Here is a 17,329-nt window from a genome sequence, read left to right on the forward strand (position 1 = left end):
CGTGCGTGCGTGAGAGAGAGAGAGAGAGAGAGAGAGAGAGAGAGAGAGAGAGAGAGAGAGAGAGAGAAGGAAAGATGGGTAGGAGAGCCAGAGAAATGAGTGAGGGGAGTGAAGGGTGAGGGAGGCATAAATGAACGTAAGAAGGGCGAGGAGTGAGAGACAAAGTAAGGGAGATGAGGGAAGGGGTGGGGGGTGAGGGGCGAGGAGAGAGGGAGGAGGGGGTAAGTAAGCATTACCCTGACCGTGAAGAGTGTGAAGGGTGTGGTCAGACCCGGGATTGGTCAACACAGGCACCTGCAGACGTCAGTGATTGGTGTGTACATGCTGAGTTTCCACCTCTCACTGCCAGGCATTCATTGCTCTTAATAGTATCTTACAACACACATAGACCCCAAGTTGACCCATGGCGGCATCAGAAAAAAGTCCTCTAAGAATAAGAAACATCCAAAGGTTGAACGCTTGCAGAACATCCCCCTTCCGGAGAAGTTCGACAAAAGAAAGCCACAGACACACACACACACACACACACACACACACAATCTATATCTATCTAATCTATCTATCCACCTGTCTATTTAGCTATCTGTCTATCTACCTATATGGCTACTTTAAATGATAAAGTCAAGCTGCATATGTGTGTGTTTGTGCGTTTGTTCGTTTCTTTCACTTAATTCTTTCTGTATTAGGTCGGGGCAAGTCCAGGGAGTGTTCGACAAAAATGGGGGTCGCGCGAGACGAGAAGGCGCAAAATTATCGAAAATCGCGACACGTTAACATATACGAAAATAATTTCTTCGACTTTGTGATCAGAACTGGTCATTCTGGGGTCAATAACGGTACGGAAACAATGATAATGGTATTTGCACACATTTTGTGATGGAATGGCTATCAGTTAGTCCCACAAATTTTCGTAGGCAAGCAATATATATATATCCTTTATCCTGACTAGCCGTGGGAAGAAAAAATAAAATGCTCACATTATTATGAGTTTCACGCAATTCACAGGCACATCATCCGTGAAAGTACGAGAAGTTGAGATACGTATACAGATATTTTATATTCAAATATATCTTACTTCTTTATTTATTCCCAGCACTAATCTGTGACGTACTTTGTAACTAATTCAGGCTGAGGCGAGACGGAGAGACTAATAAACTGAGCTTAGGGGAGACTCCTCTGGGTGACAGAGAGAGAGAGAGAGAGAGAGAGAGAGAGAGAGGAGGGCAGGGGAACAGTGAGGGGAGGAGAGGTGGCGAAGGAGGAGGAGAGAAACAGGAAGAGGGAGAGAGGGTTAGAAGGTGGGGAGGATAAGCTGGAGAGGGAAAAGAGGGAGAAGGGGGGCAAAAATAAACAAAAAGAAGGGAGTGAAACTGAAGGAGGATAGGGGAGGGGAGACAGGGAGGGGGAGAGAGAGGAAGAGGGGGGAGGTGAAGGAGAGAGAAGACACATCTGGATGGAAGGCAGAGGAGGAGAGGGTAGGGGGCGCAACGAAGAATAGGAATGGGTTGGGGGGGGGGCATTGCATAAAGTGGGAGGACTCCAGGTTGCGCACCATCACCTGCGCAGTAACCACACAGAACTGAGAAGCTCCAGCGCCGCTCTGCAAACTGTTTATTTAAGCGTTGTTCCTTGCCCTGAACACATCTCCCTCCCTTCCTCCCTACCAACCTACCTGCCTACATACCTACCTACCTACCAAAGTCTACCTATTTACCTGCCTGCGTCGACTTTCCTACTTACCTACCTACATACCTGCGTCGACTTTCCTACTTACCTACCTACCTGCGTCTACCTACCTACAGTATCAATACCTGTTATGAAGCCGCCAGCCAAAGTTATAGTACGAAAATTCACTGTTTTACCGTTCATAATCCCTTCAGTGCGAGGCCAGCGTTTGATTTTGATTTCGCTCACACCCGACGATTTATTTACAGTAAAGAAATTCGCTGCAAACATATCGTATAACTTTTCAGTGTGACGAGGACCTATTTCTGAACCGCGTCTCTTTCGCGTTTTGGTCTTGCTAACGCTTGGGCATTGCTTAAAGGATTCGTATTACATATTACGTTAAATTTCTCAGTGCGACAACGTCTTTTTATTGTGCTCCTGCTTCGGTGTAACGATTATATCCATATCAAAATTATCCCAGGCACACACTTCATTAAGCTCTTCAGTGCCACGGATTTAAGTGCTTTGCCTTGTTACCTCCTTACAATATTTAAAAACATATCCCCAATACAAATTTCGTTAATCTCTTCAGTGCGAGAGGGTCCTTATATTTTTTTGTTCTTATTACCGGGAGAAGATTTTATTAATCTTAGCAATATTCAACATTAACTTCATTATGAGAGAGGTTTGCCTTAGCATCGGGTCTCTTTAATTACTTTATTCAACTTAGAAGAAACCTCTAACAAGGCCTCCATTAACCACTACAGTGCTATCGTGTCATTTTATTTTAGTCTTACTACCAAAAGACAATTTTATTCAGATTTTTAAAAATCATTAACTTTCAGGGAGACTGTTTTTACCTCTCGTCTTTTCAGTTTTGTTCAATGTCACCACTAAGCGATTTTACACAGATTAATACGATCGCTGGAAAATACCTCGTTACGGTCTTCAGTGCGAGAAAGTCATTTTTAAATGGTTCCTGCAACTAACAGACGATTCTAGTCACTTTTTAGTAACAGTTAACATAAACTTCACCACTGCCTCGCATTCGTTCATTTCATTACCACATTCCTAAATTAATTCTTGCTACAGCTGACCGACTAAGCTCAGTTTAAGACATTCCTCGCACTGTAGGGACTACTGTAATTCACTAACTTTACCTTTCAGATCTTATGCAATGACAATAATGTTGAAATATATATATATATATATATATATATATATATATATATATATATATATATATATATAAATATATATATATATATATATATATATATATATACAATACAAAATCTATACTCACATCACTGGAAATATCTCATGCAATATAATTTGTGTTTTAGTGATACAGATATTACTGATGGAGATTTTGATATGTTTATTTAGTTTTCAGCGGGTCCTGTAATATCCGTGAATTTTTAGATTACGTGGGTGGTGGTGGTGGTGGTGTGTGTGTGTGTGTGTGTGTGTGTGTGTGTGTGTGTGTGTGTGTGTGTGTGTGTGTGTGTGTGTGTGTGTGTGTGTGTGTGTGTGTGTGTGTGTGAGGGCAGTACCCCAAAGTACCCCACCACACCACCACCACCACCCACACAGCATCTCAGTAACTGTAAACAAGAGTCTGAGATCTGTGGCCTTCACCCCGCAAAGCGCCAGTGCTCTGCAGAGTGTGTTTACATAAATCTCCCCCGTAAAGTGTGACCTCATAAGGTGTAACCCCGTAAACTGTAGCCCAGTAAAGCGTCTCGTAAAGTGTAAACCATGTAAACTTCCCCCGCAAAATGCCCAAGTATACTGAATGTAAAGTGTACCCCGATAAAGTGTAATCTCAGTAAAGGGCCTCGTAAAGTGTAAACCTCGCAGAATTCCCCCTTAAAGTGCCAACGTAGAATGTGTCCCTGTATTGTGTGTCCATGTCAAGTGTGCTCCATCAAGTGTTCTTTAAAGTGCCAGTGCCACCGTAAAGTGTGCCTACGTATATTCCCCAAGTACGGTGTCTCCACAGTATGCAGAGTCGTAGTAGTGAAACTTGGTGTGACCCTGCAAAATAACATCCACATGAAGTAATTTCTTGTGCCTGTGACTTAATTACTACAGTAGTATACATCCATGAATGACTACGATGTCTTTCTCGTGATAAGAGACGAATGTCAGTGAAAGAGATTCCATTATTTTCCTAGTTCTAAGTGACGAAATAATAAAAGATGTTAGAAAACTTATCTCGCGCTATGTGACGAATTAAGAAATTCTTATACGAGAAGATTAACGAAAAAGATTTCAATATTTCTCCGGTGCTAAGTGACGAATGTAGATCAGAGGCTCCAATATTTTAAGTGATTAATTAATGAATAAGGTTCCAATATTTTTCTCGTGCTAAGTGTAATTCATACCATGATGCTTGCAAAGCTCTCATGCAAAGTGACGAGTCAGTGGCAGAGGCTACAATATTTTCTCACGTGACATGCTACGTTGACGAAAGAGCTACACGAGACTTAACTGTACCTGGAGTATAATATATATTTCTCGTTCCATGTGATGAAAGATTTTAATTATGGAACAATATATATATATATATATATATATATATATATATATATATATATATATATATATATATATATATATATATATATATATATATATATATATATATATATATAATGCCAAGTGATGAAGATAAGATTCTCATGATAGCTTTTCACGTGAAGTGGTGATGTACTAAAAAAAAAAAAAAAAAAAAATTCAAAGTAAGATTAGACCTACTTTGAAGAGGAAATGGCACAGTGGAACAAAATCAATGTGTTGTGGGCATCTGAACAGTAAAAGTTAAATCATCTAAGTGTGCAGATTACTTATAAAAATATATACACACAGTGAGCTTTAGCTTTTTTTTTTTTTCGAATAAAGTGTTGAGGAAATGAAAGAAGCTTTGCATGTGTCAGTAATAGCATCAGTGTGACTCAGCACCATCCAAACTGGTTCTGGATGTGGCGGTGACTGGATGAAACTGAATCGGCGATCGTGTAGTTATTTGCCACGTGTTTCACCTGAAAAGATCCCTAACCCCTTCCAGTTCAGGTGATGGCCAGGTGTAGTCAAACTGGAGGAAAAATCTGACTAGTAACCAAGAAGACTCATTCAATGGTCCCTAACACTTCTGAGATCAGTTGATGGCCTGGTGTTGTCAAACTAAGGGATAAATTTGACTAGTAACCAAGGAGACTCATTCCTATCACATAAATATGGCTCACTAAATTTCATGCAACAAAGACTTTGTATTTAAGGTATGGGATTTGCCCAGTTCCCTCAGATGAAAGCAAATCGGCTATAGAATCTTTAAATTAATATCAAATTTCTAATCACCTTCCCTCTAAACTGATTCCGAATACAGAGCGAAAGGGTTAAGGAGTAGACCGTTGTTCGTACAGACCCACGTTCGAACCCGGCTACATGGCCTCATTATTTGAAATTCGATAAAAATACCTTGGTGGCTGAATAAAAGTAATTTGGTATGTTAATGAACCCGCAATGATGTGTGTGTGTGTGTGTGTGTGTGTTTTAACTCTCTTACGACGACAAAACATTAACTCTTGTAATCTCCCTAACGCCAGTCGACAATATTTAGCTTACTTGTGGATTCTCATCATATAAAGCTTAAAGGCGTTCTCCACTACTAAAATCACACAAAACAGAGCAGCACTACTCTAGGAATACTGTGAAGAATGTACTTAGTAACGTCTGTGGTAACCCTTTACTGGAGACGTGTTTAAGAACCGAGTAAAATCGTACCTCGCAAATTTATTATATATATATAATAATTACTATTACAATAAAATCGCTTATCATTAGCCGGATCAAAATCGAAGTCGGTAATTCTTAGCCGCAGTATGCAGTGGAGACAACAGACTTCCTTGACAGTGACAGTGATGGCGATTCCTTTAACAGTGACTGACCAAAACGTGATCTCTGGCACGTGTTGGCCTAGTCGCGTGTCGCCTCTACGCACGTGCCTCTCATGCGCTTACAAAAATGTCAGAGTCTGTCAGCATAACTAATACGCTTTTCAAAATATTACGCAGATGGAAGCTTCGTGTAGCAGAGGGCTACTGGACCTCAGAGAACTGTTGACTAGTCTATTATCAAGGTTAGGTAAACACAAATAAAAAAGATGGACTGAAATAAACGGGCGAATGATAAAATGATACGAATTAGTATATGGTCAGTCCAGTATTTTTTTTTTGCATAACAGTCACGTAAAATGGTCTGAGCAAGGGTACCTTCCCGGTCACTGTTGTCTTCACACTACCAATTAATTAAAGATATTCTAGTTTGCTTCTGGCACGGTTTGGAGACAGGAACTTTTACCGGGATTGTACACGTAGTAAAGCTTGTATTAAAATGCATCTGGGAAACTCATCTTTTTTCTCTCCCAAACAGAAGCGTAAAAAAAATATTTACCTTAAGGAACGAAGAGTAAAATTATGTGAGTTACGATGCATGTATTCAAGTGGTCTGAATAAAGATGTTAATTATGAAGTGTTCTAAGTTAAGGTGCATACAGGAAAGTGATATAATTTACGACACATACGGTGAAGTGCATTGTGAAACAGTAACCCAATCAAATTATCATTTTCTTTTCAAAACAGAAGCAAAAAAATTCTGAGTTCCAGTGCATATATTTCAGTGGTGTGAGTTAAGATATATACAGTAAAACAGTACAAATTAGGGTGGTATGGATTAGTGTTCATGGAGTAAATTTTCTTTTCAACACATAAACATAAAACAATCCGAATGAACGTGTTTACAGTTTAGTTTAAGATGTGCTGATATATAAAAGTGGTGTGGTTCAAGCGTAGAATTGTCTCAGTTAGTGTGCAGATGCTAAAGCTCCTCATTTCCTTCTACAAAAGGTAAACCTGTCTCTTCTCTCCAAAACAGAAACACATAAAATGCGTACCATCGCGCGGAGGCGGAGAGGATGGGAGGGAAGGAGAGACACCATGCCCTCTGTCCACGCCCGCCTTGGCCTGGGCTGTGTGGTTGAAGCTTCGAGTCATTCTCTCTGGTCTGGCCGTCGAACCCGTCATGCTTTTGGATGGCCTGGCATACTCCGTCATGATCGTCTTCGTGGAGAACCTGCAAATGGACAAGATCTGCCTGGTGAATCTCAACCTGACAGCGGAAGTTTGTAATAATCTCTCCCACTACGAAAAGGAGAATATCGAGATGCAACAGTACTTCAGCGTTTTCGGTATGTACAACGGAATCATCATGGCCTTCCTCCCGCTCTTCTTCATCCTCTTTATGGGAGCATGGAGTGACAAGTATGGAAGAAAGGTCCCTCTCTATATTGCCACCATGGGACATTTCTGCTGGGCGCTTGGATATTTGCTGAACTCCTGGGTGACGGAATGGCCAGTTGAATATCTCTTAGTGGCAGCATTAATGGACTCTTTGGGAGGTGGTACTGTCTCGTTCCTCACTGCTGCTAATGCCTACATAAGCGATGTGACCTCAGAGGAGACAAGGACCATGAGAGTGGGTCTAGCCAACAGCATCTGGTACTTGGGCGGACCAATTGGTACGCTGGCGGGTACCTACATCTACAAGTATGGCGGATACCAAGTCCTCTTTGGTACCTCACTCATGATGCACTGCTTGTCTCTGATCTATCTTTTATTCCTACCCGAAAGCCATGGACCCTTCGTCAAACACAAGGCCAAGAAGGAGAGACAGGAAGAACCAAACGCAGAGGCCCAACCAATACCCCAAGGGACCGTCAGCATCTCCATCAAGAAGCCAAGTCAACTGGTGGATTCGCCGAACAAGATCTCTGTATGGAAGATGGTGGCAGACTTTTTCAACTACGAGAGGATTGTAGATTCGTTCCGCTGCACCTTCAAGCCCAGAGGGGGACTCGTTCGCGCCTTCATCCTCCTCCTCATTCTGTGCAACCTTCTTCGCCGTCTGGGTCGTGGTAAGTCGACGATAACGACGTCTGTTATTATTCTACGCAACTTTTTTCCTACTCTTTTTTTGTATTTGTTTATCTTATAGTACTTTTTCTTTGTGTCGTAAATGTGTAGGTTAACTTGGTTCGCGTTGTTTTACGCTATTTAAGACTATATTGGCTAACTTTTAATTCGTAAATAGTTCGGGAGGTTTTTATTCTTTGTTTTTAAAACATTAATTGGCACCGTTTTCTATCATTTAATTTCTAATAATTTACTTTTTCTCTTACCTTCAGATTTAGTTCGTATTTTGTTTTCTACTGTTTTAGATCATGTAGGCAACTTTTTCTGGTTTTATTTTTAGATAATGTAGACCAATTTTTCTGGCATCATTTTCAGATGATGATGATCATGATGATGACTCCATTTTTTCTCCGCGCTCTTTTGTTTTTGGATTACTTTGTCTAATTTTTCTTCCCCATTTTTCCTTCTGCCATCTTCCTTCGTCCCTCATACACATTTAGGGCGCGGGCTGGGGCAGGTCCAGAATGCAACCTGGAATTAACTGAGACAAGTTTCTGAAGGCGACTGTTGCCATCCAGGTGTCCGGGGGCGGGAGGGATAGGAATGTACTGTCAGGGTATGGCAGGGAATGGCAGGGTAGGGCAGGGTAGGCTATAGCAAGACAGAGCTAGATAAGGTTGGGTACGGCAAGACAGGAATGGATTGTGTAGAGCAGGGGAGCATATCGCAGAGCAGGGTAGGATAGGTCAGGGAGAAAGACAAAATAAAACAATGGGGAAACCTGGAAAAGAATGTTAGGATATGACGGGGTTGGACAGGGCAGGGCAGGGCAGGGCAGGGCAGGGCAGGCCAGGGTGAGGCAGGCTAGGTTAGAGGAGGGGAAAAAAAAAGGAAAAAAGAAATCCAGAGAGAAACCGGAATGAGAATGTAAGACGCAACTGGACTAAGCAAGGTGGGGAAGGGGAGCGTAAGGACGGGCAGGGCAAGGGGGAAAAAAAAAAAACGTGCAGAAGGAGTGAATGGGAAATCAAGATGGGAAAGGTAATGATGGGAGCGATAGAGGAAGGAAGGAGAGGACAGGGCAGGAAAAACTGAAAGGAATAACAGGAAGACAAAGATGAACAGGGAGAGAAACCGTAAAAGGAATTCGACAGGGCAGTGTACGGCAGAAGAGGAAAAAAAAAACACGATAGAGCATGCCAGGAAAGGTAGGCTGGTAGGGAACGGGAGAATAAGGCAGGGTACGGCAAGGCAGGCGTGGATAGGGCACAGTAGGGTTGGGTAGGAAACAAAAGCAAAGAAGAACAGATATCGAAGCTGGAAAAATAACGAAACCAGTACTAGGTAAGGCTGGACAGGGCAGGCCAGGGCTGGGTAGGGTAAAGTAGGGCAGAGAAGAGTAAAGTAAGGCAGGGTAGACTAGGGTAAGGCAGGGTAAAGTAAGGTAAGGCAAGGCGGAGCATGGCAGGGCAGTGCAATGCAGGGTAAGAAAAAACAAAAGTTATATATAATCCAGTAAAAGAAAGCCAGATAAAAGCGACTAGGTACAGGGTAGGGTAGGGAAGATAGGGCAGAGAGAGACGAGGTACAGCAGGGAGGAACAGGGTGAAGCAGGGTACACCAAGACAGGGCATATTAAAAAAAAAAAAAAAGTGGCTAAACCAGAGAAGAACGTTATACAAAACCTACTTGGCGAGTTAGACATGCCACAGCAAGGAAAAAAAAAAACACGCACACACACAAACATAAACACAAGAAGAGACGCATGAAAGGGAATGTTTGGCGATTGGGTAGGGCAGGGCAGGGTAGAGTAGGGCAGGGTAGGGTACAACAAGACTAGATAGTGTAAGGCAATGTATGGCAGGGCAGGGTATGACAGGGATGGATAGGGTATAACAGGGCAGGCTAGGGAAGGGCATGGCGAGGATGGGCAAGGCAGGGTAGGGTAAGGTTGGGTAGTGTTGGATGGCCAATAAGAAGAGCAAACAAGAGTCAGTGCAGTTTGGTACAGCAGATGACAAGGCTGCACAAACACAATAATCAAGAATCAAATCAAGAGCACGGTGTGAACTGGGGCTGTGTGATGTGGACTGGCGAAAGTGATTTGGGTTGGTGCGGGGGTAGTGTGGGATGTTATGGGACGGTGTTGGGGTGGTGCTGGATGGTGTGGGGGTGTGTGGGCTGGTCTGAGCTGATGTGGAATGGTGTGGGATGCTGTGGTGGTGTGGAAGTGCTGTGGGATAGTGTGGAGTAGTGTGGGGTGTTGTGGGCTGATCTGGACTGGTGTGGGTGGTATGGGATGGTGTGGGGTGAGCAGAGTAGAGCTGATACCGAGAATCATCATTAGCACCATCCTCACATGCTTCATTATCATCTTTTCATTACCAGGATCATCTACTTTTGCTCTGTCATTACCTTCTTATCATCATTATCATCATTTTATGCATTATCGTCATCATCTTATTAACATCAGTAACATCTTCTCATACTTTATCGTCGTCATCATCACTTGCATCTGTCTGATGGCGTAATTAACCAAACAAATCAACAGCAAAGCAACATACGATAGTAAGTTAAACCCGTTAAAATATTATCGTTAACATATAAGCAGAAAAGTTAAATTTATTTTTATTGACTACATGAAGTTTCTTAAGAGAGACAATCAGTTCGCTTACTAAGACCAACACAACCAGCAACCATTCACGTTATATCCAGGTCCCTCATTTTACCACTGAACGAACAAGAGTACGGGGGAAACAAACTGCCCTCAATATGCTGACCGGCCCTAAAACTGACCCGTGGTTCTTTAAGTTGTGATTTGGAGGCGCTAAGCAATAGACACGACACAGAGAAGTGGAGCAAAGTAATGTAAAGGAAGAACCAGGAAGGCAGATGGGGGGGGAAGGGGGGAAGCTGAGCCTGTTTCCACCCTGTTCTTCCCCACCTCCTTCCCCCACCCTCATTATCATCATCTCTCGTCTTTCCTTCCCCACTTCCCCCTTCCTTCATCCTTCATCCCGCCTTCACCTCTCCCTCCCCTTATTATAACTCCTCCCCCTACTCCTTCTTTCATCTCCTCTCCTCCTCTCACCTCTCCCACCAATTCCCCCCCCCCCTCTCTTGCCTCTATCATTCACTTGTCCCACTTCTTCATCCATCACTTTCCCCCACTCTCTCCTATCATCACTACTACCTTTCTTCCTCTCCTCCTCTCTCTCCAACCTCACCCCTCTCCCCTCCTTCCTTCCCTACCCCAACTCAACCTCCTCGCTCCACCCCTCATTCCTGCCCACCTCTTTCTATTTCTCTTCCCCTTGCCTTCTCCTCCCCATCTTCCTCTTCTCCCTTTCCTCCACCCGTCAGCACCTCTCTTCCCCTCTCCTCCCCTCACTCATCCCTCGCTTTTCCTCCCTTCACCTCTCTTTCTCTCCTCTGTCCTACCCTCATTCTTCTCAAACCTTCTCCTCCTTCAACCCCTCTTCTTTCCCTCACTCTTCTCTCCCTCCACCTCTCTCCTTCTCTTCTCTACCTTCATTTCCCCCCCAGCTTCTTCCATCCCTGTCCTTCTTCTCATTCCGTCCAACTCCTTTTCCTTCCACCCCTTACCTTCTCCTCCTTCCATCATTCTCTTTCTCTTCCCTCTACCCCTCCACTCCCCTCTCCTCTTCTCATTTTCCTCACCTTTCCTCCCTCCGTCCCTCTCCCGCTCTCCTGCCCGCTGACCTTCCTCTCCTCTCCGACGCCCCCCTCCCCCTATGAGATAACTCTACCCTGTTTCGCCACCAACATACTGCCGTGACTTCGTGACTTGACTCGTTCTCATCCCTCACACACACACACACACACACACACACCGCAGTAGAGGAATCGCGTCAATACAGGGGGGCACAAAGTTTCGCCGTATATTTCTCTACTGACTTTCCTCTGCTGGCTAATATTTCTAAGCAACGAGAGGCATGCTGTGTTTCTCTGCCCGTAGTTACAAACGTTCGCCTAATATTTCACCTCTTTTACGCTTAATTTTCCTGCGTTGGTGAATATTCCTAAGCTGAGAGAGGTCTGGTATGCTCATCGATTTTTCTTTTTTAAATGCCAGGAAGAAGGAACCAAAAGCCAGGAAAAAACAAAAACAAGACAACAGACAGCCAAATTCAAGATACAAAACTTCGCCTAATACTGTATCTCTTCTTTTTCTAACTGTTCCAAATGATTTAATAATTTTCCCCGATATCAAGGCGAAGTGTAAGCTCAAAGTCCATTGGAACTTTCCCCTTTATTCTTGACAAGATGCTCATAGAATCTGCTCCATTCAAGCCCTGCCCCTGAACTGAACTCTGGCTAACCGGTCCACATCTCACACCCCAACCTCTAGGCGCGAACTCAGCATAAATGGCAGGCGACGCCAGTGGAGGCTGCAAAATCTGTCACGCAGGCCGGGCCACACTTATATTTCACACTTACATACTGTTAAATAATCACTGGTATATATTGACATCAGTTTAGTTGTAAGAAATTATTAAACAATTTGTAACATAACTTCCTTCCCCCTGACTAATATTCATAAGCGAAGGGAGGCTTGGTATGTTTCTCTGACCATAGATATAAACTTCGCCTAATATTCCATCTCGCGTACTTCTAACTTTCCTATGCTGGCAAATATTGCTAAGCTGAGAGAGGCTTGCTATGTTTCACTAACGAGGAAAGTGATGGACCTGCTTCAAGTGTGAGACAGGCGCTTAGAAACACTAGGTAAACTCCCCTCCCCCCCTGACTGAACCTGAGGGAGGACAGCTTGGAATGGCAGAAGGAAGGGAGTGGAGGTGGATGATGTCAGAAGCTCACAGGCATTTCGGTGGCGGTCACCTTGGATAAAATCTGGGATTGTATATTGGCCTCTCTTTCTCACTGCAGCGTTTTGTAATTGCCCTTTCATTCCCTGTAAAGAAATGCATCACAAACCCTTACACCCTTGTGATTTTTTAAACTCTATTCAGATGACGTAGTTCATGTTTTATCTCTATTTCATCTGTGGTCTTTAACTTTCATCTATGTTGTCAAACTGTGGAAGTAAGAAATTATCTCAATCAACTCGACCATTCCTAAAAAATGTAATAAAACGTTGAATGAAGTCGTTTGGTGGTAGCCTGATTAAATTTTAAAATACGTCATCAGGTTGAAGAGGTTAATATTTAATCCCTCTTACTAAAATACATGAGGGACTAATGAGGCTTGCATCTAATACTTGCACTAAGAAATGTCTCGTTTAAGTGAGAAAATCGCCCAGAGACGGCAAGCATGTAAAAAAAATAAATAAAAAAAAATAAGACGTTACGGTACTGCAAGGGTAAAGGAGGGAGTGTGTTTGTATGCAGGAATGGTGTGTGTGACGTCAGAGCTCCGAGCAGGCGGTTCCAGTACGAGAATTATAGAACGCACATCTACGGAAAAAAAATATATTCGTCAATTCCTTTTCCCCTGGCGGAACTGAGCCACTCCCACGACTTGAATATTAAATCTGTGGTTGAATGAAGTTCAGTGAGGTAGGATTGAGTCTCCTTGGTTACTAGTCATATCGATATATGAATCTGACTACACTTGGTCATCAACTGGGCTGAAAGGGGTAAGGGGTCTAAGTCTAACTGGAATACGTGTTGTAACAGACGGTAGGCGTATAGCACAGGATTGCTCGGTGCTGGAGAGGGACGCCTTAATGTGGTGGTATCGTTATAACCGAGATGTCCTACTGCCGGAGTATACAAACGTCCCTCGTCTCGCTTCCTATCCCCCGAAAGGAGGCTGGTGGACTGCAGGGGGAAAGCAACTTGGGCCTGAGGTTCAGTGGGCTCATGTTCATATGTCTTTGAGGTTGCATGCTGCTGCTCGATGTTCTATGTGTTATTTGAGGCGTCTGACTCATGAACACCTCCACCCCCCCCACCCCCCATCACACGTCACACCAAACACTTTTCCAACTCCCCCCCCTCCCACACACACACATCCTTTCTCACGCCCATTACTTACACCGCTTCTGTCCTAACCTAATAATAATCCCTAACCCTTTGAACTCACTCGATGGTCAGGTGTGTAGTCATATCAGAGGGTTGATTTGACATGTACCCACGAAGACTCATTCCAATCTCATGCAAACACGACTTGGTACTAAATATGTGGAAGTGACACAGCTCCGTTAGATGAAAATAAAGAGGCTATCGTAAGACGCGCCAGTAAAACAGGGCAGAGACCGAGACTCTAATTCAGATTTAGTGTAAGTTTTCTCTATACTTCGATATTACACCAAAATCTCTCTCTCTCTCTCTCTCTCTCTCTCTCTCTCTCTCTCTCTCTCCTATGGTCAACCGGTTATTAGCAGTTTGCGACATATGTCTCACACTTCAGGGGTCACACAAGTCAGACGGTACGGTACGTGCAGACACACACCCACAGACAGACGAGGGCAAATACCAGATAAAATACACACACACACACACACACACACACACACACACACACGTAAATACACATATAAATACATACATACATACATGCATAAAAACATACATGCATACATACATACATACACACAAGATCTCCCTCCACTCACACACAAATACATACAAAAATAATCTCTATACACACACACACACACACACACACACACACACACACACACACACACACACACACACACACATACTCCATCCAACCACAGTGCTTCTTCTGCTTGCAATGTGCCAGAGGGAAGGGGAGGAGAGGGAGGAAGAGAGAAGGAAAGAAGGAGGGGGGGGGTAAGTAGGGAAAAGGAAAGACAGATGGAAAGAGGGTAGAGAAAAGAGATGAAGGAGGAGAAAGAGGGAAAGAAAGGCAGGAGGGAAGAAGGAAAATATAAGAGGATGAAGGGAACAGAGGGGAAGAGCGAGGGGGGGGCGGGAAGGAAGGGAGGGAGAAAAGAGACGGAAGGAGAGGGAAGGAAGGAGAGGGAGAGGATGGTAGGAGGCAAGAAGGGAAAATAAAAAACAAGAAAGGAGGAAAAAGATACAACTGAAGAGGGAGGAGAGGAGAGGGAGAGGAGAGATGGGAGAAGGAGAGGGAAGAAGGTAGGAGGGAAGAAGGAAGAAAGGAGAGGATAAAGGGAACGAAGGGCAGGATGGAGGAGGGATGAAGGTAAGAGAAGGACAACGAAGATGTGGTGATGAACGAGGGAGGGGAGGGTTGGGGACTATGCAATCAGCTGGCCTTAATGAGGGAGATGGGAGATTGGGGGAGGGGAGACGGATGAGGGAGAGAGGGAAGGGAGAGGAATGAGGGAGGGAGAGAGGAGGGGGAGAGGTGGAAGACAAAGAGGGGAGGGGAGGGGAGAGGCGTAAGGCAAAGAGGGAAGGGAAGGGGAGGGGAGAGGCGTAAGGCAAAGAGGGGAGGGGAGGGGAGAGAAAAAGATGAGACGGAACGGGGTTAGGAAAAGGAGGGGAGGGGAGAAATATGAGAGAGGATGGGGAGGGGAGGGGAAGGGTGAGGAAGCCAGAACGAGAAGGGAGAAATGTGAGAGGTAACGGGGGGAAGGAAGTAAGGGGGTGAGCGATACATGATAGACAGGGTAAAGGAAGAAGTAAGAGAACGAGGCAAAGAATAACAGACGAAAAGCGGACGAAACAGGAGTAAGACAGACAAGGGAAGGCGGAGAAGTGGGGAAGGAGATGGAGAGGGGTTTGTTAGGTGGTGGGGGTGGGGGTGGGGGTTTGTGGTGGGGGGCAAACAGGAACCAAGGCCACAAGCACACATAATGGTCTCTCACACAAAAGGACTCACACCACCTCAGACAAAGTGTTCACCTCCCCTAGGGCCCCTGAGTCGCATTCACCCGTGGCCGTAGAAGAATCCCCAACACTTCCTCCTCAGCGATTCCTTTTCCATATTACAGCCTGTTATTCTCTTGTCTTTTGCTCACGTTCTTAATATATCGATGCAAAATACATCGATACCATACACGACTACATAATGAAGAGCAACTTTAAGTGAATCCTGTAACTCTGTGTGGAGCGTTTTGCAAGCCTACTAATGTGCTTTCCTTAAATAGGCGAGAGGGTTATGATGATGATGATGATGATGATGATGATGATGATGATGATGATAATGATGATGATGAACGACCAGATACAAAACTAAACTGGCAAGGAGAAGGTGCCTGGGGGCTTCTTTAACCAAAACGAATAAGGACCTTCATTTCACAGGTTAAAGATGCTCTCTAGTAACTCTTACCAATTTGTTACTGAGGAGGGATGGGGTGGATATTGAAGGATTTTGATTTGGGGCTCCACCTTTGTAATAAAATAACGTAGACAGATAACGGATTTTTATAACGTATTTTACACACACACACACACACACACACACACACACACACACACACACACACACACACACAATCCGAGAGTAGGACCCAATATGAAGCAACAATCAAGGGCAGTGAGAAGTGGGGTGGGGAGTGGGTGGCTGGGAGGGGGAAGGGTTCAAGTTCAAGGAAACAGCTGCGGTTGATGTGGCTGCGGGTGCGGTGGGGAGGGTGACGCCGCACACAGGCCATCACATAGCATTACAAAACATCACCGCGTGTCACGTGAAAATGCACTTTCCCGTACCCAGCCCTACCACGTCCTCTCCCCCTCGCACTCTCTTTGTCTTGCTTAATAAAAGTTATATACTGCATCTAACACTCCTTCTGCTCTAACCTGGCCTAACACCACTATCTATCCATCTTAAATGCTAAGTTGTAACAAGAGGTTAACCCTAGAATATGACGCTAGTCACGAGGACGTGCTATGAAAAGGACGGAGAGTCATAGCTTTTCTTCTGTCAATTTGGTACGTGGAAAGAGATGCAAAAGGATGAAAATCTTGGACGGGTTAAGGTGAAAGAACTATAGTTATATCCTGCCCTAGAGCAGACAGTCTCGAAAGGACCAATACATTTGTTGTTGTTTGCTTTCCTTTGCACTCCTTTCACCGGCGAAAGAAAAAGAAAAAAAAAATTCCCTATCGCTTACAAGAGGGTTATGAACTTTTGCTAAGTCTCGGTCTTACCCTAGAATATGATCATCATTAGTCCATGTTATATCCAGGTGTCCATTTGCACTTCTCGGTGAAAAGGAACATGGGAGCAACAAACTATGGCCAAGAGTATGACCGGCCCTAGAGTCGGACTTTTATTTTACAGTTGCAAGCTCAATGCCATAACAAGTGTACCAACAGCTCCACACTCCACCCCACCGCACCCCACCCTACTCCACTCCTCCCCACCTCACTCCACCGCACTCCATCCCACCGCACTGCACCCCACTCTACTACACCCCACTCCCGGGAATCGAATCCGGCACACGGCTCATTTAATCACTTCTTTCCCACACTAACATCCACCTTCTTGGTTTTCCACATCCTCTTACTCCCTTTACCTCTGATTTGGAAGTGCACTTTTGCAATCTCTCATCATATTCGTTTTTTATATAATCAGTTACAATAATGATCTCTCTTCATCTTCATCATCATCATCCGGACCTCCTTTCCCACTCTAGGGCAGGAGATCCGGCTGATGATGATGATGATTATGATGAAGAGATTATTATTGTAACCGATTATTTGGAAAACGAGTATAATGAGAGATTGCTAAATTTGGCGGGGACAAAAATTGGTCTAATA

The 17,329-nt window shown here is 44.2% G+C and overlaps 1 protein-coding gene across 1 annotated transcript in view; it reads left to right on the forward strand.

Moving 5' to 3' along the window:
* Window positions 1–1,747: 1,747 nt before the first annotated feature.
* LOC145405747 (lysosomal proton-coupled steroid conjugate and bile acid symporter SLC46A3-like) overlaps window positions 1,748–17,329 on the forward strand; it is a 32,235-nt gene continuing 16,653 nt past the window's right edge. Inside the window, exons 1-2 of the mRNA XM_080276979.1 lie at window positions 1,748–1,840; window positions 6,607–7,645. Coding sequence (XP_080133105.1) covers window positions 1,817–1,840; window positions 6,607–7,645 — 1,063 coding nt within the window. The 5' untranslated portion in view covers window positions 1,748–1,816. The remainder of the gene's footprint in view (window positions 1,841–6,606; window positions 7,646–17,329) is intronic.

Source organism: Coenobita brevimanus, chromosome 68, assembly GCF_032717465.1.
Source record: "Coenobita brevimanus isolate Jiangsu-jjx chromosome 68, ASM3271746v2, whole genome shotgun sequence".
In the NCBI taxonomy this organism is placed as follows: domain Eukaryota; kingdom Metazoa; phylum Arthropoda; class Malacostraca; order Decapoda; family Coenobitidae; genus Coenobita; species Coenobita brevimanus.